A 25913-nucleotide genomic window follows, 5' to 3' on the forward strand; every position below is an offset into this window, starting at 1 on the left:
CATCTTAACACCATGCACACACACATCTCCAATCATCACACAAGCATATCAACACCGGCATGCACACACACACACCTACAATCATCATGCAAGCATCTCAACACCACACACATGCACCTCCAATCATCACACGAGCATCTCAACACCACACACACACACACACACACACACACCATCTGTCGTCTGCTCACCTGTGTGGTGGGTGTGCTGGGCGGAGTCTCGCTCTCCCCTGAACCAATGGCCTTCAGGAAGCGGATCATGTGACGACACAGATCCCATTTGCCCTGTTCGAGGGCCGTGTTGAAGAGCAGAGTGGCGTGTTGACGGCTCACCGCTGGAACCTCCATGTTCTGCATTCAAATTTGATAAAATAATAGCATTATTCAATTAGATGCCCTCTCTGTTACGAAAAAGCTGTTTAGGACAGTCCCATTAGTTCATACAATCAGTGTAAATGATCAAATATGATATATTATATACATGATTATCAACACAAAACCTGAGTGAGAGGTCACATAAACAATCGTATATTTAGACATGTGAAATGAATTGTCTTTCTATTTCTACTTCTATTTAAGCTTTCTTTTTCAGATAAATGCTGTTCATTTGAACATTTTATTCATCAATAAATGTAATGTATGTAAATAACTGTTTTCAACATTGCTAATGAGAATTGTTTCTTGTGCATTTGATCATGTGACACTGAAGACTGGAGTAATGATGCTGAAAATTCAGCTTTGATCACAGAGATAAATTACACTATACTATATATTCACATAGAAAACTGCTGACTTAATACATTTTACAGTTTTTTTTGCTGTTTGTGTATTTTTAATCAAATAAACAGTCTTGGTGAGCAGAAGAGACTTTTAAAACACGCCCCCCTCATTAGGATATGGAGAAAGAAATGTTGGAATAAATAAATGTGGAAATAATTAAATGTGGGAATAAATAAATGTAGGCATAAAACCATAATTACATAAATGAATGTGGAAATAAATAAATGAATAAATGTATAAATAAATAAATAAATAAACGTGTGAAAAAATACAATTATACATAAATACGGAAATAAAAGTAAAAATACTCAATTATTTGTACTTTTTTACATTTCTTTGTATATTTATTTATGTATTTATTTTTTTATTTTTGCTTTTTTACATTTCTTCGTATATTTATATATTTTTAATTAAGTCGGCTTTGGCATTCCATAACCTGCAGGATGATCAGGTAATTGAAGACATTTCACAATATTTCTGTTGTTTTTTTGATATTTTTTAATTAAGCAGAAGAGTGAGCAGAAGAGACTTCTTTTGAAAATGTTTAAAAAATCTTACCGATCCAAAACTTTTGACTGGTAATGTACTTGACTATAAAGGTTTTCCTGTCCATCTTACAAAATACTTCCTTCAATACTTCCTTACATTAAAATATTTTATATTATTTATTTCATCAGAGACCATTTAAAGTGGATTTAACAACTGAAGATGTAAAATAGATAAACATAAGTGTATTTTCAGTATTTTCAAAGTATACATCAAGTGTTTTGTTCTTAAATTGTGTGTTTAGGCCTCACCTGCAGGATGATCAGGTATGACGCGGCCGTGTCCAGATCCTGCGCCATCAGACACTCCTCGAACAGGTCTTTGGGGTTCCCGACAGCGGCGAACAGGTAGTTCCACAGCGCGTACTCGGTCTTGCGCGCGCAGTGAACGATGGTCTGCAGGAACAGCGGGAACTCGGTGACAAACTTGGCCACAGTGGGCAGCAGCGGGTCGGGGATGGGCTCTCGAGACGTGGCCTCCTCCTCCAGAACCACGTGCACCATGAGCTCCAGCACGTGCGGGAAGTACGGCAGCGTCGCGCACGACTGCGCTAGCATTAGAGCTTGCTCGCCAAGGTTACGCATTAGCAGCTGGCGTAAGATATGATGGAGATAGATCTGAGATGTTCGTTCCACCGTGCAAAACGGGAAGAGCGTCTCCAGTGGCTCGGAGGACGAGCTCAGGCCGTCGAATAGCATGGTTTCGTTGGATGCGCCGAGGATTAGCGCGTCCTCGAAGAGCACGGTTAGCGGGTAGATGTTGATGTGGAAGGGTAGCATGATGCGGCGCGACAGGAACGAGTGGGGTTTGCGGTGGTCTCTGGGAAACAGAGGGAGCCACACCTTCATGCCCGCCTCTCCGCACGAGAGCCACAGCGCCTCCATCAGGTGGCGTTTCTTGCGGTTGCTTCGGCAGGTGGTCCACACGTTCTCCACACACTGAGCCAGAACCACCGGCGCACAGAAAGGCTGACGGAGGGAGACAGGCGTTAGTTAAGAGACAGAGAATGGATCACGATCACAGATTGAAATTTAGTCTTTGTGTGAGTGTCTTTGAGAGCATAGGGAGATTGACTTGGTTATGTAATTTGCATAATCAAGTATATATGTCAACATATATTTGAAGTGCTTCATGAGAGTAATTTGCTTGTCATGATTCTCTGATTGATGGAGATTTCTCAGCAGAATCATGGGTAATGTAGTTTTTTTCACCAGGAATACTGCTGTTAAACATGATAACAGAATAACAAAAGCACATATCATTGATTAACAACCTCACGGTACGTCTGTCTTAAACATTTAAGTTATTATTCATTTTTCCTTATCAAGAAAAAGATTGAGATCTTTTCTCACAGAACCAAACTCTCACTTGTGCTGTATTGGATCAGGATGATGGGCGGTGCATCAGACTCACCAGCATCGTCTGATTGGCTGGCGTGTCCTTCTCTCGCACCTGTGGCCCGGATCGGTCTCTCTGCAGCATGATCAGCTGACCAGCCAAATTCAACAGGATACTCTCAGCCGAACAGGCCTGACACACACACACACACGGGCCATGAGTATGCATGCAGGAGTGTGTGCATAAGTGTGAGCGTGAGTGTGTGCGTGTGTTTATGAGAACGTGCATGAGAGTGTGCATGTGAGAGTGTGCATGAGTTTGTGAGTGTGTGAGAGCGTGCATGAGTGTGTGTGAGAGTGCATGAGTTTGCGTGAAAGTGTGCATGACTTTGTGAGTGTGTGCGTGAGAGTGCATGAGTGTGTGAGAGTGTGCGTGAGAGTGCATGAGAGTGCATGAGAGTGAGTGTGCATGAGTTTGTGAGAGTGTGCATGAGTGTTTGAGAGTGTGTGTGAGTGTGCATGAGAGTGAGTGTGCATGAGTGTGTGAGAGTTTGCGCATGTGAGTGTGCATGAATGTGTGTGCATGAGTGTGAGTGTGTGTGAGAGTTTGCGTGAGTTTGTGCATGAATGTGCACATGTGAGTGCATGAGAGTGCATGAGTGTGTGCGCATGTGAGTGTGCGTGAGTTTGTGTGTTTGCATGCGAGTTTGCATGAGTGCGTGAGTGTGCATGAGGGTGCATGAGTATGTGAGAGTGTGCATGAGTGTTTGAGTGCATGAGTGTGTGAGAGTGCGAGCGAGTGCATGAATGTGTGAGAGTGCATGAGTGTGAGAGAGTGCATGAGTGTGTGAGATTTTGCGAGAGTGTGTGCATGAGTGTGAGAGAGTGTGCATGAGTGTGTGAGATTTTGCGAGAGTGTGTGCATGAGTGTGAGAGAGTGTGCATGAGTATGCCTGAGAGTGTGTGAGAGTGCATGAGTGTATAATTGAGAATGTGAGCATGAGTGTGTGTACCTGCTGCGGGGCTTTGAGTGTGATCCCGGTCTCGGTCCGCACTGACGTGAGGGTCACGGACACGACTAGACTAGGGTGAGGAATATAACGAGACATCGAAATCTCCTGCAACAGCTCCACACTGGCCGACGGGCTCGGGCTGATGAAACACACACACACGGAAACATCAAGACATGTTCAAGACAAATATCCATCCAACTTACAAAACACTTGTCAGGTACAAGAAACTAATTCATCTAAAAAATGGCATTCTGGGTCATATCTATGGAAGTGCTTGAAATAACAGAATTAAATATAATTATTCACCCTTTATATTGATTGACATTTTCCATTATTATGACAAAACTCTTAAGGAAAATTAAGGTTTGGAAATACAGGATTGATCCATTAGTTCTTTCAGAAAAGAAAAGAGACTAAAGAAAAAGCTAGCTTTTAATATATATTTTAATATAAAAATATAAACACATTAAAAACACTAAACTATACATAAATAAATACAAATAAATGATATGTAAATAGCATTTCTAAATGTGTCTTTTCTTGTCAGATTATTAGCATTTTTAATCATTTATATGTAGCATCAGTGAATTTCATGATGACAGGGTTTAATAACAATTGCTGGCTTTTTAACGGATTATTTCAAAATTAACTATCCCATTAATTACAGATGATCTATGTCAGTGTGTGTGTGTGTGTGTCACCTGTCGTGCCGTCTCTCGATGCTGTACAGGCAGATAGAGCAGTCGGCCCGGAACAGAATCACCACGTTACGAAACACGTTCAGCAACAGCGTGTCAGCGTGAAGTTTGGTGACGCTAGCAAACGCGTTATCCAGGTTAGCCGAGCGCACGTACAGCCTCAGCTAAAGCAATGAAAACACAAGACAGTCTATCACACACACATGGATCAATACTGAGACAACAGAGCACATTAATGCAAGAGTTCTTGCCTCTTCCTGTCGGTCGATGAAATTATAACACGCAATAACAACAAAGTCGTTCCACCACGCGAGACCGCCCGTCACCGCCATATTCTGCTCCTGAAAACACTTCATCTTAGAAAGTTCATCACAGGCTTTTACCTTTCAAATGAAAACACACTAATGGAGGGGCGTTTACCTGTGTGACGTTACCGAACAGTTTCCATTTCCTGGAATATAAGGAATAATGTGCAAATCCACGGCGACCAGCGACGGCCACACACTGACCAGACCAGTCTATCGCTGCAAACTAAACACACACAGCAAAATTAAACCATTCATTTCATGAAAAACTGCATTTTTGGAACCACATGTAACAGTGAAAAGCTCATTAACATATGACCATCCACATTTGCATATCTATATCTATAGAGAGCATTAGTGCCCACCCACTGCCCACGGGACTTTTCCCATTAACTTTTACCCCCAAAGGGATTTCAAAAAGTTTGTTGAGTTATACGCCATGAACTGAGGCAAACATCTACAAGGAGAATCATAACATTACAAACTTACAAATAAAGTGAAACTCTGAAACATACAAAATGAAGAATTACAAGTATATAGACCGAGGCATACGCATAAATATATCGCCTTGATTAATCAAATGTACACTACAGTCACAAAAGTTCAAAAAGGAGTCGGTAAGATCTTCTGCTCACCAAGGCTGCATTTATTTGATCAATTGCAAAATTGTGCAATATTATTACAACGTTTAACAGCTTTTTTTATGTGAATATATAGTCTTACGACCCTGCGTTCCGCTTGCTCGCCTACTGGTGGCTTAAGGCAGGCATACACTGTGCGATTTTCGTCCGATTTTGAGCCGAATTCTGACTCGTGCGACTCATTTTCTTGTCGGACCGATTTTCAGCTTTGTCGTGCGTCGTTTGTCGTGCAGTGTTTGTGCAGTGTACAGGGAGAAACGAGAGGCGATTAACCTCTCACGATCGACAATCGGATGGTCGGATGAATTTCTGGCATGTCAGAAATTTTGGTCGCTCCTCGTGACTATATCGCACAGTTGAAGCAAAGCTACGAACCGATTGCCCTAAACTCAGTGTTTTTTCCCTCACTGCACCTGCGCGAAAACAGAAGTTTAACCATTTCATCTGCAGCAAAAATAAAATTAAAATAAAAACGAGCTACAAATTACTGTTGCTTACCTCCAGTTCGTGTTGCAAAATGGATAATATTACCCACCGTCTTCAAGCCACCTGATATGTAACACCTCTTTTATTATTTTGTCGAACAATGTTTTTGAAATAAACCTGTTTTTAATTTTCATTGATGATTAATTATGGCAATGTTCGGACATATTATAGACTGTTAATAGTTATTTTATATATAATTCATTGTAATCGACCTAAATGTTTTAGACAATTTTTAATAAGGAGTAAGATTAATATTTTATTATCCTCACAGCACGTTGGTTATGTGCTGTGAAAATATTGCGTGGCAAATAATTATAATAACGGATCAATTTAATAGTAAAATTAGCCTAGGCCTCCCCTAATAATGATAATATAATACTAATAATAATTAAATGCATAAATTGAAAATACTAAATCATCTGGATACTGATTGCAGATGCTTGTTTTGACAATATCTCTGGATACATACACGTAAATAGGCGCAATCCAGGGGGTTATCGCAGATATTACACGTATAGTGTGAGCAGTGAAGTCGCAGCTCGACGATCGGACCGTACAGTGTGAGCACATAAATCCTGAACTTTGGCTTTGCATCGCATGCGATTTACTCGTTCAGTGTGAGTAGGTACCTTGCTGAAATCGCACAGACATCGCACAGTGTATGCCCGCCTTTAGTTGCTCTGAGAGCATGGGAGATTGCACACACCTGCTACCTGATTATCTTTAATTATGAAGAGGATAAAACCTTGGATATAAAATCTCCTCTTCACTTCGACCAGGGGATTGACAGCCTCTGGCCAAGTCATTTGACCCTTTGATTTACAGCCCATACCAACCTTCTTTTACTCCCCAACCGGATTATGATTTTGCCCCTTTTGATTTGAAACCCTAGACTTTGTTATATTTCGTTAATTGTGATTTTTGAGGACAAATAAAATCTTGCAAGAAGTCATTTTGTGTACTTGTTTACTTTATGTACGGCCGAAACGAGCTGGCCGTAACAATAGTAAAGTGTGATTTATTCCTGTGATCAAAGCTGAATTTTTAGCATCATTACTCCAGTCTTCATTGTCACATGATCCTTCACAAATCACTCTAATATAATGATCTGATGCTAAAAAAACAGTGAATATTTTTGTGGAAATTACGATATATTTTTTAACAGGATTCTTTGATGAATAGAAGGTTTAAAAGAACAGCATTTATTTGAAATATAATCTTTTGTAATATTATAAATGTCTTTATTGTCGTCTTACTGCATTCTTGTTGAATGAAAGTATTGATTTTACTGACCCCAAACTGTTGAATGCTAGCTTCTATTGAGATGTATATACACTGCACATATAGCCATTAAAGTCATATTGCATGTTTCATGAGGTAACAAATGTCAGTCCCTCCAGAAAAACGCGATTATGCGATCGCTGAATTCAATGCAAAATCAGCCAAAGTCCGCATATTTATGCGGGGGCCGCATTTTTTCAAATACGCCGCACTTTCGCCGCATAAATTGCCGATTTCCGTGCAAAATATGCGTGCAAAGTTTGCATAATTTCATAATCCTCGCATTTTCGTTGCAAAAAAAGTCACATGTATCTTAGCAGAAAGTTGAAAAATGTTGCGTTTGCTTCACACAAGAGCAGCCATTTCCCCCTTTTTCCATGGGAACGTTATGAAGTGACGCAATTACGCGACGCCAGACAGATGTTGGGGGAATCACTTTTTTTTCTCTTTTTCATCAAACCGCAATTTTTGCAAGTTCCCTCAATTTTTGCAAATTCCTGCAATTTCATCGCATAAAATTGCATAAATATCCCGCATATTCCATTGTATTTTTAAAGAAAACGGGCCGCATAATCAATCAATTTTTTGCCCACAACAATCACAAAAAAACTCTGCGTTTTTCTGGAAGGACTAAATACTATTATGGTAAATGTTATATATAAATCGCAAATTTTTTCACAAATTTTTGGAAATTACCACCACAAAATCAGTCATTTTGATCGCAAAAATCACAAAAAAAAATCGTGAAATCCTGGAGGGACTGAAATGTATTGTGGTGCACATATTATAGATCATTCAAGGTTTAAACAGTTTAAAATAGTCTTAATAGTATAAAACAGTATGAAGTGTTTAGAACATGAGCCCAGTGTGGCGGCTCTTACCCTGATGGGCCAGTTCGTCTCCAGATATGTGCTGTGGATCTGCAGAGGAGGAACAGAAGCACATTTCAGAGTCTGGAATGGAAGATCTTGAGTGTGGGATTGAGCTGGGAGTGTGTGATGACGTACCTGAACAACCTGCCAGTGCTTGTGTCCCAGTAAAGTGCTGAGGCCCTGAGAGACAGGCGTGGAGGCCGAGGGCCGGTGCAGAGGAGTCCCAGTGTCCCGAGACGAACTCTTGTCCGACCCGCTGTGAGCCTGAGTCGGGTCTCCACAGGTCAGATAAAGACGGTCCTCTCCCTGCAGCAGCACCTGCTCCTGGTTACTCTGATCACACACACACACACACACACACACAAAGGCGCACGCAAGCAAACAAACACGCATTGACACAAACTAATAGATTATTAAAATGAAAGGTTGTATTTGTTAACATTCATTAATGCACTGTGAACTAACATGAACAGCTGGATTTTTATTAACTAACATTAATAAAGATACAAAAAAATGTATTGTTCATTGTTAATTCATGTTAACACATTAAAAAATGTTAACTAATGAACCTTACTGTAAAGTGTTACCAAATAATCTAAAACTACATCTGGCCACATTAAATATATTTCTCTCAACTTAAGAGTCCTAAAGAAGCTGAAACACATCAGACTCTTAACCGCACATTTAATCCTGAACTCTGATCACACGTCACGTGCAGGATGAGCAGTGTAACAGTGAGGCATTAAACCAGTGACTGTATGCGTGTGTGTCTCACCGTGCAGGGGTTGACGGTCAGCGCGCTCTTGATGAACTGGAACTGCAGGATGCTGGCCTGTTGGAGCTTCTCGTCTCCTTCTGCTTCCACAGGAGTCGAGTCTGAGCTGCTGATCACCCACAGGTGGTACCCCTCCACACCCCAGCTCTGAACACACACACACACACACACACATTCAGCATCCAGAGCAACTTCAGGCCAGTTCAAACTGACTGACAGACCATCAGTGGATTACAGCGGTCACTTCTCAGACACTCAGCTCGTTCGAGCGGTGAACACACTGATTGTATCGCATTCGAGCGATACACTAGAGCTGCATGATATAGAAGAAAAATGTGATGACTCATTAAATAATGCAATATTCGATATGCAATACGATAATGCTTAAAGTGTGTAAAATAAACTTAAATTATCGGTTTCACATCCTTTTTGTGACAAGAAAACATCCCTACAACTTCTAAAGTGAACATCAGTGTTTTACTGAAGAACTGTTATTAACATCAGTGTAAAGCACGGGGTTCAGCTTATTCTACATTAGGGTTATTATAACTTGAATAACCAAATGTAAAAATGAAACACTGCTCAACAGTTGTGTTGGTTTTGAATGGAGTTGTGTTGAGTGGACTTGGTGTTGGTTTTGAGTGGACTTGTGTTGGTTTTGAGTGGAGTTGGTTTTGAGTGGACTTGTGTTGGTTTTGAGTGGACTTGTGTTGGTTTTGAGTGGACTTGTGTTGGTTTTGAGTGGACTTGTGTTGGTTTTGAGTGGACTTGTGTTGGTTTTGAGTGGACTTGTGTTGGTTTTGAGTGGACTTGTGTCTGTTTTGAGTGGACTTGTGTCGGTTTTGAGTGGACTTGTGTCGGTTTTGAGTGGACTTGTGTCGGTTTTGAGTGGACTTGTGTCGGTTTTGAGTGGACTTGTGTCGGTTTTGAGTGGACTTGTGTCGGTTTTGAGTGGACTTGTGTCGGTTTTGAGTGGACTTGTGTCGGTTTTGAGTGGACTTGTGTTGGTTTTGAGTGGACTTGTGTCGGTTTTGAGTGGACTTGTGCTGGTTTTGAGTGGACTTGTGTCGGTTTTGAGTGGAGTTGTGTTGAATGGAGTTGTGTCGGTTTTGAGTGGAGTTGTGTTGGTTTTGAGTGGACTTGTGTCGGTTTTGAGTGGAGTTGTGTCGAATGGAGTTGTGTCGGTTTTGAGTGGAGTTGTGTTGAATGGAGTTGTGTCGGTTTTGAGTGGAGTTGTGTCGAATGGAGTTGTGTCGGTTTTCAGTGGAGTTGTGTTGAATGGAGTTGTGTCGGTTTTCAGTGGAGTTGTGTCGGTTATGAATGGAGTCGTGTTGGTTATAAACGGACTTGTGTTGGTTATGAACGGACTTGTGTTGGTTATGAACGGACTTGTGTTGGTTATGAACGGAGTCGTGTTGGTTATGAACGGAGTCGTGTTGGTTATGACTGGAGTCTTGTTGGTTATGACTGGAGATGTGTTGGTTATGACTGGAGTTGTGTTGGTTGTGAATGCAGTTGTGTTGGTTATGAATGGACTTGTGTTGGTTTTGAGCGGACTTGTGTTGGTTTTGAGTGGACTTGTGTTGGTTTTGAGTGGACTTGTGTTGGTTTTGAGTGGACTTGTGTTGGTTTTGAGTGGACTTGTGTTGGTTTTGAGTGGACTTGTGTCGGTTTTGAGTGGACTTGTGTCGGTTTTGAGTGGACTTGTGTTGGTTTTGAGTGGACTTGTGTTGGTTTTGAGTGGACTTGTGTTGGTTTTGAGTGGACTTGTGTTGGTTTTGAGTGGACTTGTGTTGGTTTTGAGTGGACTTGTGTTGGTTTTGAGTGGACTTGTGTCTGTTTTGAGTGGACTTGTGTCGGTTTTGAGTGGACTTGTGTCGGTTTTGAGTGGACTTGTGTCGGTTTTGAGTGGACTTGTGTCGGTTTTGAGTGGACTTGTGTCGGTTTTGAGTGGACTTGTGTCGGTTTTGAGTGGACTTGTGTCGGTTTTGAGTGGACTTGTGTTGGTTTTGAGTGGACTTGTGTCGGTTTTGAGTGGACTTGTGCTGGTTTTGAGTGGACTTGTGTCGGTTTTGAGTGGAGTTGTGTTGAATGGAGTTGTGTCGGTTTTGAGTGGAGTTGTGTTGGTTTTGAGTGGACTTGTGTCGGTTTTGAGTGGAGTTGTGTCGAATGGCGTTGTGTCGGTTTTGAGTGGAGTTGTGTTGAATGGAGTTGTGTCGGTTTTGAGTGGAGTTGTGTCGAATGGAGTTGTGTCGGTTTTCAGTGGAGTTGTGTTGAATGGAGTTGTGTCGGTTTTCAGTGGAGTTGTGTCGGTTATGAATGGAGTCGTGTTGGTTATAAACGGACTTGTGTTGGTTATGAACGGACTTGTGTTGGTTATGAACGGACTTGTGTTGGTTATGAACGGAGTCGTGTTGGTTATGAACGGAGTCGTGTTGGTTATGACTGGAGTCTTGTTGGTTATGACTGGAGATGTGTTGGTTATGACTGGAGTTGTGTTGGTTGTGAATGCAGTTGTGTTGGTTATGAATGGACTTGTGTTGGTTTTGAGCGGACTTGTGTTGGTTTTGAGTGGACTTGTGTTGGTTTTGAGTGGACTTGTGTTGGTTTTGAGTGGACTTGTGTTGGTTTTGAGTGGACTTGTGTTGGTTTTGAGTGGACTTGTGTCGGTTTTGAGTGGACTTGTGTCGGTTTTGAGTGGACTTGTGTCGGTTTTGAGTGGACTTGTGTCGGTTTTGAGTGGACTTGTGTCAGTTTTGAGTGGACTTGTGTCGGTTTTGAGTGGACTTGTGTCGGTTTTGAGTGGACTTGTGTTGGTTTTGAGTGGACTTGTGTCGGTTTTGAGTGGACTTGTGCTGGTTTTGAGTGGACTTGTGTCGGTTTTGAGTGGAGTTGTGTTGAATGGAGTTGTGTTGGTTTTGAGTGGAGTTGTGTCGAATGGAGTTGTGTCGGTTTTCAGTGGAGTTGTGTTGAATGGAGTTGTGTCGGTTTTCAGTGGAGTTGTGTCGGTTATGAATGGAGTCGTGTCGGTTACAAACGGACTCGTGTTGGTTATGAACGGACTTGTGTTGGTTATGAACGGAGTTGTGTTGGTTATGAACGGACTTGTGTTGGTTATGAACGGACTTGTGTTGGTTATGAACGGACTAGTGTTGGTTATGAACGGACTTGTGTTGGTTATGAACGGACTTGTGTTGGTTATGAACGGAGTTGTGTTGGTTATGAACGGACTTGTGTTGGTTATGAACGGACTTGTGTTGGTTATGAACGGACTTGTGTTGGTTATGAACGGACTAGTGTTGGTTATGAACGGACTAGTGTTGGTTATGAACGGACTTGTGTTGGTTATGAACGGACTTGTGTTGGTTATGAACGGACTTGTGTTGGTTATGAACAGAGTCGTGTTGGTTATGAACGGACTTGTGTTGGTTATGAACAGAGTCGTGTTGGTTATGAACGGACTTGTGTTGGTTATGAACGGACTTGTGTTGGTTATGAACGGACTTGTGTTGGTTATGAACGGAGTTGTGTTGGTTATGAACGGACTTGTGTTGGTTATGAACGGACTTGTGTTGGTTATGAACGGACTTGTGTTGGTTATGAACGGACTCGTGTTGGTTATGAACGGACTTGTGTTGGTTATGAACGGACTTGTGTTGGTTATGAACGGAGTTGTGTTGGTTATGAACGGACTTGTGTTGGTTATGAACGGACTTGTGTTGGTTATGAACGGACTTGTGTTGGTTATGAACGGACTTGTGTTGGTTGTGAACGGACTTGTGTTGGTTATGAACGGACTTGTGTTGGTTATGAACGGACTTGTGTTGGTTATGAACGGACTTGTGTTGGTTATGAACGGACTTGTGTTGGTTATGAACGGACTTGTGTTGGTTATGAACGGACTTGTGTTGGTTATGAACAGAGTCGTGTTGGTTATGAACGGAGTCGTGTTGGTTATGAACGGAGTCTTGTTGGTTATGACTGGAGATGTGTTGGTTATGACTGGAGTTGTGTTGGTTGTGAATGCAGTTGTGTTGGTTATGAATGGACTTGTGTTGGTTTTGAATGGAGTCGTGTTGTTTATGAATGCAGTTGTGTTGGTTATGATTATGAATGCAGTTGTGATGATGTTGAACAAAGATCTTGTTTGCACACTCACCATAGAGCTGATCTTTAGGGGCTCCTTCTTCGTGCCGTCTGAGCGATAACTGCACCAGGAACAACAACACTTTAACATGAGCTTTCATCACTTCACGTGAACTAACACTGACAAACACTTCCACATCATTCATTAACCTTAACTTCAACATTTACGAACACATTGTTAAGATCATAAGTTGTTTCTGTTAACTAACATGAACATAAGCATTTTTATTAACTCACATTAATAAATGCTATAACAATATATTGCTCATTGCTAGTTAATGCATTAACAAATGAAGTAAAATGCAGACATGAAATAAAGCAGTATTTTTATCAACGGATTAATCAAGATTAATACTGTAACAAATGTATTGCTTCTTGTTATTTAATGTTAATGGGACATTTTTGTTAAGTTAGGGCAACCATTTTTTTAATGTAAACACTTTATTTGTGAATGGTGGTAACTTATCATATTGTTTTGTTATACATGTCAATTATGCACTTTGAGTGCAGAGAAAAGCGCTGTATAAATGTAATGAATTAATTATGTTGTTTGTCAAGCAATTATTAAAAATCAGACATCAGTGGCCGATAGCAAAAATTGCTAAGACTAATTTTACTAGTTAGTCTAATTTTTGGTTAAGACTGTTGTCATTTGAATATGAAAATAAGACTGACTAGCCTAACCGAGGTCTTATTACTTCACAATATTACAAGAAAGTAGCAAGACTTTGCAGGCCAATCATCTGGTCAAAGATAAAAATGCTCTAAAATTTAATCTCATACTGTATCGTAGAGAAATGCTAGCTGATCTGATCTTTCATGACGAGACTCCATATATTAATGCAAAAGTTAATGCCCAAACGGATCTTCATTAAAGTTGACGTTGTTATTGCAGAATGTAGATGAACTATAACACGAATAACATTCATATTTTTTAACAGCTTAATTGTTGATGATCAGTCACTCAAACCCCTTTCAGTAACCTCTCTACTTAACCATTGGTCACGCACATTCGCACAACACTTTTACTCGTATTTGTAGTTCTGTACTGAATCTTCTCCAAAGTGCAATGGATCATGGGTAATATTAGCCGTTATAGTGAACACGGATCCACACTAATCCACTGGAAATAGTAGATCATCCGGGCATACTCTTTTCAACATACTAATATGTGGGACACACTAATTTTAATCTCACACACTGTGTTTAGGATGGACAGTGTGAACATTGAGACGCAGGGACAGTGATGAAGTCATGTGACTCACGCGAAGTCCTCTCCGAGTGTGCAGATGAGATGAGCCCCGAACACACTCCACAGGGACAAGCCCCCACAGTCCCACGTCACCATTGCAACGCTGCAGTCGGGGGACCAGCGGATCATCTTCACCGGGCCCGTTTTATTCCACACATCTGGGACAAGAGAGAGAGAGGGAGAGAGAGAGCGAGAGAGAGAGGGACAAGAGAGCGAGTTGGAGTTAAAAACCAGCTTCACACACACTAAACCGGGGGAGATGTTTCCAGGAAAGGAAAATGAGCAAATGGAAAGTAAACTGGAATGGGAATTTTTTTTTCTCTGAATATCTTTATTTTTGTTTTTACTAGTTAATGCCAGCAGAATATGCAATTAGCAGGGTTCCCACAGCTCAAATTCATTGACCTCGTCCTCACCCTCTGGTCCTCTTCATTTAGGGGTCACACTCGACTCCGGCACGGTCAAAAGTGCCCCGAAGCCTTGAAATGTAACTTTTTTTTTTTTTCAGGAAAACCAATGAAATATATTTTTGTTCAATAATATTTTATGATTATTATTTAGAATTTTGAAGGGATTTTATGATACTATACAATATTTATACAATTTGAATAAGCTATTTTTTTTTTCATTAGAATTTTTAAAAAAAAATTTTTTATAAATGCAATATTTCACATTAAAATAGAGTGGAGACTTTAAAATCCATTTTTTTAAGTGAGAAATTGCCATCTGGAGGTGTTAAAAAAAGAAAACCTGTGTAATGTCCTGTGAGCACCTGTATATCTCCCTGTATAAAAGCTAGGGCGGCTTGAGGAGGAGAAAATCATGGGAGCGAACTTTTATTTTAAAGTGAACTACTGCGTTTAGGATGGAAAGTGTGAACATTGAGACGCGGGGACAGTGATAACGCAACAAAAAAGTTTAATTAGTAGCATTAATTAATTACAATAGTTAATGTGAATTAAATAAATGCTGTAAAAGTATTTTAATTGTTAATTAGTTGATAGTTAATAATATTATTTTCAACATTCAATAATACATAAAAATCAAATGTTGCGTCTCCAAAAAAGCTACAAATTTTATCTGGCCTCATTCAAATCTTCATAAGAATCAACAGAATGTATTTTTTAAATAGTTATAATAATCAGAAATTTGATTAAAACTCTCAAACTACAACTGGGAAAATCCGTCTGAGCCTTGACGTCTTGTGGATCAGCAACCGCGTTATCTGGATCTGACACCAGCACTTCCTGTTGTTACAACTGTTTATCTCAGTGGATCAGGAAACAAATGTGACAGACTGACACTTCTAAGGAAATCTAGTCCGTGATTTGAGGGTTGACGATGTGATTTCCACAGTCACGTCACCTTTATTTATACAGTGCTGTTATAATACAGATTGTCTTAAACAATAATAATAATGCAACAAAGCTAATGTTTCCAGAAGAAAACAGCGTCACAGTCCAGCTCAATGATGAGGGCTGTGCAAAAATTAATTGCGATTAATCGCATCCAAAATAAAAGTCTGTGTTTACATAATATATTTGTGTGTGCTGTATATAATTATTTTGCATATATAAATACACACACATGCATGTATATATTTAAGAAAATGTGTTATTCACATATAAATGTATATTTATATAATATAGATTATGTATTTTTATATATACAGAATTTAAGCACAAATAATTCTTAAATATATACATGCATGCATAGGTATTTAAATATACAAAATAATTATATAGAGCACACTCAAATATTTTATGTAAACACAGACTTTTATTTTGGATGCGATTAATCGCAATAAATTTTTGCACAGCCCTAATATATATATATATATATATACACACACACACATCATCGTCCAGCTCTGTTCAGCTCTCATATAATGCTGTCAATGCAAGAGATCAATAATGTTGTTGAAATATCCTCAACTAAGCAAGCCAAAAGCACACACACACACGGGTCAGTGACGTTTTAGAATTTCAAAACGGTAAAAAAATAAAAATTAAAGGACAAAGTAAATATAGCATTTTTTGTGTTCATCTATGTGTATATTTTTTGTTTTTATTAGTGCCCTTTATAAAAAAATAACAATATATGACATTTTAATGTGTTTCTTTGTATACAGTCCTTGAAAATGTCATACGGTAAAACGAAGTGATTTTTAGGAATAAATTAAATTTAATATTCATGACACAGTTAAAAACAACCATGAATGTAATAGTTGATCTGTAAGTATTATATAACAAGTTGCAAAATATAACCACCTACACCACAAATACTAGATATTTTGTTTTTTACAACCACAGCATGTCATCTATGGACATTTGTTCTATTTTTTTGCAAGAAATTAGTCAAAAATGCCTTGAAGTTATATATATGTGTATATCATACTAGCTCTCCTCCATTATTTTCATGAACCTTGTAAACAAACAAAGTATCTATTTTTATTTCTTTTAAAATTCAATGTTTTACCATATGACATATTTTGTTTTACCGTATGACATAGTACAATTTCAATGTTTCATTGCATTTTTAATGTAATAAATTGATGTAGGCCAATTCAAAATGATTTCAAAGAAACAGGCATCTCAAGTGTACCTTTTTTTAACAGTAGAATATATTTCCCAACACATGAACATTTCTTTTAGTCAACTCAACTCTCTTTCAGTACAAGGAACACATGGGATGTGCTATATGTAAAACATGACAATATCAGTTAGATTTACAACAGTGAGATACACACACACACACACACACACACACACACACACACACACACACACACACACACACACACACACACACACACACACACACACACACACGTGAATAATATATCTACAGTGGGGCCAAAAAGTATTTAGTAAGCCACTGATTGTGCAAGTTCTCCAACTTAGAATAATGAGAGAGGTCTGTTATTTTCATCATAGGTACACTTCAAATATGAGAGACAAAATGAGAAAAAAAAATCCAGGAAATCACATTAGGATTTTTAAAGAATTTATTTGTAAATTATGGTGGAAAATAAGTATTTGGTCAATAACAAAAGTTCAACTCAATACTTTGTAACATAACCTTTGTTGGCAATGACAGAGGTCAAATGTTTCCTGTAAGTCTTTAGCAGGTTTGCACACACTGTAGCTGGTGTTTACAGTGTTTACATTGTCTCTCATATTTGAAGTGTTCCTATGATGAAAATTACAGACCTCTCTCAACATTCTAAGTTGGAGAACTTGCACAATCAGTGGCTGACTAAATACCTTTTGGCCCACTGTATATAAAGCCACTTTCCAGAAACATTGTGATGCTGACTTCAACTCAGGCCTATAGATAAGATACTGCCTATACTGACTAAACTGGCACATCCTAACATTACTGGCATCATATACTCTCACATCATATACCCTTTCCCTCCTCTTGGCTAGGTTCTCCTCTCTAGCTGCAGGATCTGCCCTTAGCTTTGCACAGAAATGTGCACCCCTCTCCTTACTAGAAAGAGGCATCTGTAATAATGTGAAAAAATGCTTAAAATAGGCAGAAATATATTATATATGTTAATATTAATTCATAGTAGTCATACAAACTATATATGTTATATAACTATTAAAAAATAACAGTTAAATGCTCTGTGTCATATGGTATAACAACATGTCATACGGTAAAACCGTTTGTCTGTATGACATTTTTTGTTTGCCCTTATGACAATTTTGTGCTGTGTCATTTATAACAGGCAGTTGCTTGGCCACCTCCTTCCATCTTTACCCTTTACCTTGACTTTTAAACTTTATATTTCACCTGTAAATAAATATTTTTTCAAATTTTAAATGTTTTAAACCCTTTTTTGACGTTTGACCATATGACACCCAAATCTGTGACACATGTAACTCACTTGGAAAAGGTGAAATTACCCCAAATGTAGGAGCAAAATCTTAAACTTGCCTTCAACTTGGCTGGTCTTCAGGGGTCCTCTGAGTAATGTCATCATATTTCACATGACTTAAGTCATTAATATCCAGTTCCAAAATGGCTTCTAAACTTTGTTTTACCGTATGACATAGGGAAAATGTGTTTTTGCGGAACAATTTGTTTTAGATACAAATGACATTTCTGAAAGGACTATCTTACTGATACTTTAATATGCTTATCTTAAGACTTGAAAAAATATGCCAAATGAAAAATTGTATCATTTTTAAACATTTTTAATAATTTTAAATACAATTGTCTTAAATAACTTTAAGTGAATTCCGTTTGTCCGTATGACATTTGACCACATTAATAGTCTAAAAATTACCTATTTTTGAAATTTCACACAATTAAGAACAGTGAGGAGGACAGATGATGTGAGATTAAAACATGTATATAATTTTAAACCTATTTTATATTATTATATAATATGTATTGCTCCTGGAAGTGCAAATCAGTGCGGCACGTCACTGACCCACACACACACGCACACACACACAAGCCAGCAGGGGGCGTCACTGGATCAGAGAGGATTGTGGGTCTAAGGTTAAATAAAGCCCCCTCCTGCATGAATGTATCTGAGGGTCGCAGGAGTGACTGAAGGAACGTCTCACCTGGGTAGTGTTTAGGGGTTAACTCCAGTTTATGAGAGAGCTGCATGGATCCCGTCGAGCTGTCAATCATGTAGACCAACACTGACCCGCTGCAACACACACAATAAACATGATTTCACACACACTTCTGGTGATCTGAGATGATATCACTCACAAAAAGAGCGATTTTATTAACTGACGAAATATATCTAGACTGAGAATAACCACTAAAATATTACTTACTACATTAGATTTATAATGTTACAATAGATTATATCAAAAGAATCCTAAAATAAAATGTTTCACAATTTCGACACAAATATCAAGTGTTTTCAACATTGATAATAATCATAAACGTTTATAACATCAAATTATCATATTAGAGTGATTTGTGAAGGATCATGTGACACTGAAGACTGGAGTAATGATGCTAATTATTAAATCATGAAAAAAAAAAAAAATGTATATATATATATATATATATATATATATATATATATATATATATATATATACTCATGATTTACATTGGAATAATATTTCAGTGTTTTTACAAAATGAGCAAAAATTAAAAAAAAATAAAAAATAAAAAATCTCCCCAACCCCAAAGCTTTGAACACTGGTGTTCTTCATTACTGTTGAACACTGTATAACTCCTCTGATCTATAGATCGACTGGATCCTCCACTGGGGAATAACAGCCACACGTCTGATATAAACATACCACTGCAAAATTACTCTCTTTCACACACACACACACACACACACGCACACACACGCACACACACGCACACACACGCACACACACGCACACACACACACACACACACACACACACACACACACACACACACACACACACAGAGAGAGAGACAGACAGCCACACTTCTGATATAAACATACCACTGCAACATGACTCTCTCTTACACTCATACTCACACAATACTAATGACACAACACACCTTATAGACACTAGGGTTGCAACGGTATGAGATTTTCACGGTATGATAATCGTCTCAGAAAATATCACGGTTTCACGGTATACGATATTAAAACTATCATTATTATAATCAGCATCAGCTACAATGGCCCTTAAATGAATAAAAACAGATATTGTTTTTGGTTGAACATGGTTTATTGTAACAAAGGTTTTTTCAATAGAGTCTTTATGAAATGTATATTTATTTCCTCAGAAATTCTGGGTTGTCTGAAATAACTGATCTGGATTCTGTGATTGAATACAAAATGTATTTTTGAGAATGCAGTCAGATAAAATGTAACAACTTTAGTTTGTCTACACAAGAGAAGTTTAATAAATTAAAACATGGACAAAAAAACTATACACAATAGTAATATATTTTAATCATAGGCTAAACCAAACTTTTTTTTCCAGGTTGTAGGGGAGAGCGGGGCACAACCTAACGCTTTTTGCTTTTGGCTCAATTAATTAAAAAATAATTAGGTTAGATTAATACTTTTTTTACACAAGCAACATGCACATCTCTGCTACAAATGAACACTTAAAGTTTTTTTCTAGGACCTACCATTTTTGTACAGTTGGACTGAAAGTGACAGAAGTGCAAATGTTATAACTTACCCCATATGCGGGGTTAATTGTAACAGAGAGAGGGGTTAGTTGTAACACTTGTGTGTAACACACATAATTCAGTACTATTTTATTTGTATAGTTTGATATTGTTTGTGCATCTGTATATACAGATATCCATACATATCCCTCATCCAATCATCCTTCTATTATGGATCAATATCATGGATAGAGACATAGAAAAGGGCTGCATAGTTTTGCAATAAATAATAATAAATAAAATTATAAATATTGTAATTGCAATTAAATTAGATTTGTGTGTGGCAGCTGCATGATGTACAATTATTATTATTAATAATAATAATAACAGTAATGATAATACAAATTAGCTTAAAATAAAAATTTAAAGGGTTTATTGCATTAATAACAGGCCATATTTTTAATAAATAAACAAGTTATCATTCATAGAACACTAAATTTAAACATTTTAAATCCCAACATTGTTTGTGAACGTCTAACAAAGTTAAATGTATACTCAAACCTGAAAAGTTGGGTGGCTCCGTTTTCATTTTATTACCATTGTACACTTGGAGGCTTAGTTGTACCACTCTGTTAGAATTAACCCCGCTGTGTATTACATATTTTAAACCTAGCTAACAGTCGCTAGGAATTGCTGACATGTTTCAAAACGGTGCTATGTTTGAGCCAACAAGACGGTGATTAAGGCAATATAAAGTTAGATTTGGAAACGTATACACCCAACTCAGAAACCGAAAAAAACCTATGATGAAAAAAATTACTTTCATGGTGTCAAAACACTCTTTGTCCAGTATCTTCACGAAATATAATCAAAACTTTCCGCAAATTCGCGGGAGACCGTCTTCTGGCAGCAAGAGAAAAATAGCGGAAAGACAGCCTGCTTGATCCTGACGAACTGTGTAAACGGTCCGTGTTACATTTAACCCCGCGTTAACACCTACTGAACACCTATGAGTTTCACTCAGTGTATTTGATGATTATTCTTTAAAAAAATAATTATAAAGTGCACATTAAGTGTTCTCTGTCTAGATATGTTCATGTGTTCACGTCTTCGTAGTGGCTGAGACAGCTTTAAAAACCATGAGCGTCATGCGTACTTGAGTACTAGATCTACTAGACGAAACGGCGCTGCTCATTCAGAGACACGCTGAAGGGGCTTGCACACCAGTCTTTTTGCGTTGTATATTCACAGACACGCACATCGCGATTTGATTTAGGCTACTGCATAGCTATATTTTGCTTTATTTATCCATCTATCTTTTTAAATCGCACATTTTACGTGGCATCTGTTTTGTAACGCAAAAAGACGCATGCGTGCGTCTTTTTGACAGACCGGGATTCCCTCAGCATGACAGAAATAATATGGCCTTAAGTTATGAATAACCTTTATCTTCACGGAGGGATGGTGTTCCTAAATATGGGAGAACATGTTCGACGTGTTTACTCCTTTTGCAGCCACTCTTCGTCCACATATCTTGCAAACTGGATATCCATCTTCAAGGACAACATCACGATAATTTTTCGGATATAAGTTACAAAATATTCCCATACTGCAGATTTTATTTATTTTTTTTGGCGGGAGATAGAGATTCGCAGCCTCTGTCTCGGACATTTTCAGCGCTGTACGGATATGGAGTAAGCAGTCAAGCTGAAAGAAGTTGCATGCGGCAGTGCAGGTGAATTCTTTTTTTTTTTTTTTTTTTTTTTTTTACCGCGGATAAGCAAATGTGCACGATATGATAATCGTACATGTCAATATCGCGATAAACCGTCATACCGGTATACCGTTACAACCCTAATAGACACACAGGCAGACACGCACACATACACACACAAAACACAGACACGCAGACAGACACACATCCACACAGACACATCACACCTGATACACAGAATCACAGACAGACAGTACAACACACACACACACACCTGATACACAGAATCACAGACAGTCAGACAGATAGACAAGACAACACACACACACACACACACACACACACACCATCAGATACACACAATCACAGACAGACAAGACAACACACACACACACATCACACCTGATACACTCACAATTACACACAAAGTGTTGTGAAAAAAAAAAATCACAACACTAATGACACGGATCACACCTCATACACACACACACACACACACACACACACACACACACGACACTCACACAAAGACACACACCTTGCGCAGCCGAAGGCCATTAGTCTGTATTTGTTGTTGACGGCGACACACGTGCCATCAGAGACATCAGTGGCCCAAACGCCCTGAAGCTGCTGCAGAGAAACACACACAGACACACACAACATTAGTGCATGAACACAAAAAGCCAAAAAGTGTCTTTTTGAAAATCATAACGCAATCTAAATGTGTGTCGCATTCTCAGACATGAGCGTAAACGTTCTCCTCTGGTCAGTCTTTCAGTTAAACTGTGTTCGCGTGTGTGTGTGTCTGAGGTGTGATTTGTGTTGTGTGCACGTGTGTGTGATTTGTGTTGTGTGTAAGTGTGTGTGTGTAAGTGTGTGTCTCAGGTGTGATTTGTGTTGTGTCTGTGTGTGAGTGTGTATATACACCTTGAGAATCATCTCTGAAGAGTTTAAAGAAGGATAATCTGAACGTACAGTATCAGTGAATCATCACACGTGTGTGTTTGTGTAGTCTCACGTCAGTGGCGAGTCTGTTTGCAGTCGGCGTGATGAATCCGAGTCTCCCGTCATCAAACACGACAGCAAACCCGTCCAGCGTAGAGCAATACTCCATATCCCGAATGTAAACGCCCTCTAGGTCCAAACACGGCCCTCCTAAACACACACACACACAGACACACATCATAATTCAGATCCACTGCTGAAGATTCAGTTCGTGTCAGTGCAGGAATCAGTCAATGTTGACACACACACACACACGGGAACTGACTGGATTCACCCGAACACGTTCACTGGTCAGGAGGATCATCACGGGTCAGACACTATATAAAGACTGTACACTTTACAAAAAGGTCTCGTTAGTAATAATACACTAATATTGCATAACTAAAAAAATTAGCTTTCAAAAAACAGCCTTTTGCAAGATTGGTCTAAGCAGTTTGTGCTGTCGGCCACTGGTATTTATTATTGGTAATGCATATGTTAATGTCAGATTGTTTAATGAATTGCTTGACAAACACAGTAGACGTTTATAATAGGGCTGTGCCGGTAAACCTGTGGCTGAGTAGCACCGACGCTGCTCCGCCAAAACACTGTTTTTTTGTATGTGAAAGCTGTTTAACATAAAAGAGCATATTGCAGGTAAAAAAAATAAAAATAATTATAGATAACCTTGTATGAAAATACCATATAAAAAGTTAATGCAGGATTTAAAATGTTTTAAAGGGGGGGTTGACTGCTTTTTTTCTTTGCATGATTGTGTTTATGAGGTGCAATATAACATGTATTCGTGGTTTTTCGTTTTTAAAAAGTCTTATTTTTCATAAACTTCACGTTTATTGTCAGCCGCGCTCTCCTCTGTCCTCGAACGAGCGGTGAAACCACTCCCTCAGAAACACATAGTGGGCTCAGATTGGTTAGCTTGGTCCGGTGTGTTGTGATTGGCTAAACTGAGCTCCGGTCCAGATGTAAATATGCGTCGAACTGCAGTATCAGTATGACCCAGAATCAGACCGAGAAAGTCGCGATGAAGCGAGTCAAACAGAACCTCACCACACACGGCTCTTAATAAACGTATCTGAATGATAATTTGCTACATTTTTTAACTTTATAAACGTTTGTTTAACACAATAGCATCTGACTGGCAACAATAGCAACTGACTGGCTGCTAATGTCATACTCAAACAGCGGTGGCAAGTTTATGTTCTTGAGAAAATAACGTAATAAAACATATATACATGAAAAATACATTTACAACATTAGCACTTATACAAAATTCATGTTTGTACGCGTTTGTCGTAGACACAAAATAGCATATAATAGCCTAGTGGCAATAAAGCCAGCGCTGGCATTTGAAAAAAACTAAAACACAAGGCTACATCTGGAATTATACATGCAAATACATTTAAAATGGTTAAAGGGTTAGTTCACCCAAAAATGAAAATTCTGTCAGTATTTACTCACCCTCATGTTGTTCCAACCCCGTAAGACCTTCGTTCATCTTCGGAACACAAATTAAGATATTTAAGATATTAAGATCGCTCCTGCATACAGTCCATAGGCTTCTTGAGGGACTGGCTCTTGCTGTCCCCGAAAAGTCATTAAAGACATCGTTAAAATAGTCCAAGTGACTACAGGGGCTCAATCTTAAGTTTATCAAACGACGAGAACACTTTTGTGCGCAAAAAAACAACAAAAATAACGACTTTATTTCAACTATTGGTTTATTTCTCCCTCTGCGCGAGTCAGGTTACTAGTTTAATAGCGTAAGCTTCTGTTATTGTACGTCACACGCATCACACACACATGACCAGCGTCGGCCAATAGTGAGCCTACGTGTGACGTAGCTCTACGCAATCACACTACGTTAACTGACTACAGGCCCATGGAGAAGGAAGTGAATAGTTGAAATAAAGTCGTTATTTTTGTTGTTTTTTTGCGCACAAAAGTGTTCTCGTCGTTTGATAAACTTAAGATTGAGCCCCTGTAGTCACTTGGACTATTTTAACTATGTCTTTAATGACTTTTCGGGGACAGCAAGAGCCAGTCCCTCAAGAAGCCTATGGACTGTATGCAGGAGCGATCTTAATATCTTAAATATCTTAATTTGTGTTCCGAAGATGAACGAAGGTCTTACGGGGTTGGAACAACATGAGGGTGAGTAAATACTGACAGAATTTTAATTTTTTTTTTAGAAAATGAGTATGACGAAGTCAGGCTAATGTCATGCCCTAAATAGAGGCAACTTGTAATTGAAAAACAAAATTGGTTGTTTAAATACTCAAATCTTTCTGTTTATGTTATAACCCAGGTGAAGAATATATATTAAAAATGTACCCGAGTATGCTTTTAGTACAATAGAAATATACTGAAGTATAGTTTTTATACATTTAATAGTATAAATCTACCCTAAACATACTAATGTCTGCTGGCCTGTTATAGGATCATAATAATCTGTAGAATATTGTGAGCACAGTGTATATCGTTAGCGAACGTGTATATCTATGAGGCACGTCTCTCACCTAAAGGCACCTGTCCTGTTCTCCACTGGTTCTCCTTACACCACAACTCAATTTGTCTCTGACCGTTCTGTCTGACATTATCCTGGCCTGTCCCTATTCTCTTTAGCATTGCAGGCTCATAACTTTATGGCTTGATCCATCATACGAGTATTTCCTCAGCATCAGAAATGTCATTGCGATCCATTGTTTTCCTGTTGTTTGAATCGGCGGCTCTCCCGCTCGTTGCGTCACGCCCATTTTCAGACGCGGAAGTAAAATGTTCTAACAAAAACGACTCCAGAAACTTCTGTAGCGTATTTATAAGTATATTTTAAAGAAAATATAGTTCCTACATTGTATTTCTATGCATTGACTCGTTGGGTCCTCTAACCTGCAATATGCCCTTTAATATTATGACAGGAGTGAAGCAAAATGAATAGGTTTGCGATTAAACGTTACATCGCAGCAAAATGTTTAGATT

At 38.7% G+C, this 25913-nt stretch overlaps 1 protein-coding gene across 2 annotated transcripts in view; it reads right to left on the bottom strand.

Moving 5' to 3' along the window:
* The window catches only part of ric1 (RIC1 homolog, RAB6A GEF complex partner 1), a 78321-nt gene that overhangs the window by 11582 nt on the left and 40826 nt on the right, over positions 1 to 25913 (bottom strand). Inside the window, exons 6-20 of one of the 2 annotated variants that reach the window (XM_089123761.1) lie at positions 22951 to 23087; positions 22471 to 22559; positions 18715 to 18803; positions 14145 to 14289; positions 12893 to 12941; positions 8734 to 8880; positions 8094 to 8291; positions 7968 to 8006; positions 4794 to 4904; positions 4625 to 4714; positions 4377 to 4537; positions 3676 to 3814; positions 2739 to 2855; positions 1577 to 2293; positions 192 to 350 (exon numbers count right to left, since the gene is read on the bottom strand). In XM_089123761.1, the coding sequence (XP_088979887.1) occupies positions 192 to 350; positions 1577 to 2293; positions 2739 to 2855; positions 3676 to 3814; positions 4377 to 4537; positions 4625 to 4714; positions 4794 to 4904; positions 7968 to 8006; positions 8094 to 8291; positions 8734 to 8880; positions 12893 to 12941; positions 14145 to 14289; positions 18715 to 18803; positions 22471 to 22559; positions 22951 to 23087 (2387 nt within the window). Of the gene's footprint in view, positions 1 to 191; positions 351 to 1576; positions 2294 to 2738; positions 2856 to 3675; positions 3815 to 4376; positions 4538 to 4624; positions 4715 to 4793; positions 4905 to 7967; positions 8007 to 8093; positions 8292 to 8733; positions 8881 to 12892; positions 12942 to 14144; positions 14290 to 18714; positions 18804 to 22470; positions 22563 to 22950; positions 23088 to 25913 lie in introns of both variants that reach the window. The other variant, XM_089123760.1, reaches the window with a different exon arrangement.

Source organism: Pimephales promelas, chromosome 19 (genome assembly GCF_988280905.1).
Source record: "Pimephales promelas chromosome 19, fPimPro1.hap1.1, whole genome shotgun sequence".
In the NCBI taxonomy this organism is placed as follows: Eukaryota; Metazoa; Chordata; class Actinopteri; order Cypriniformes; family Leuciscidae; genus Pimephales; species Pimephales promelas.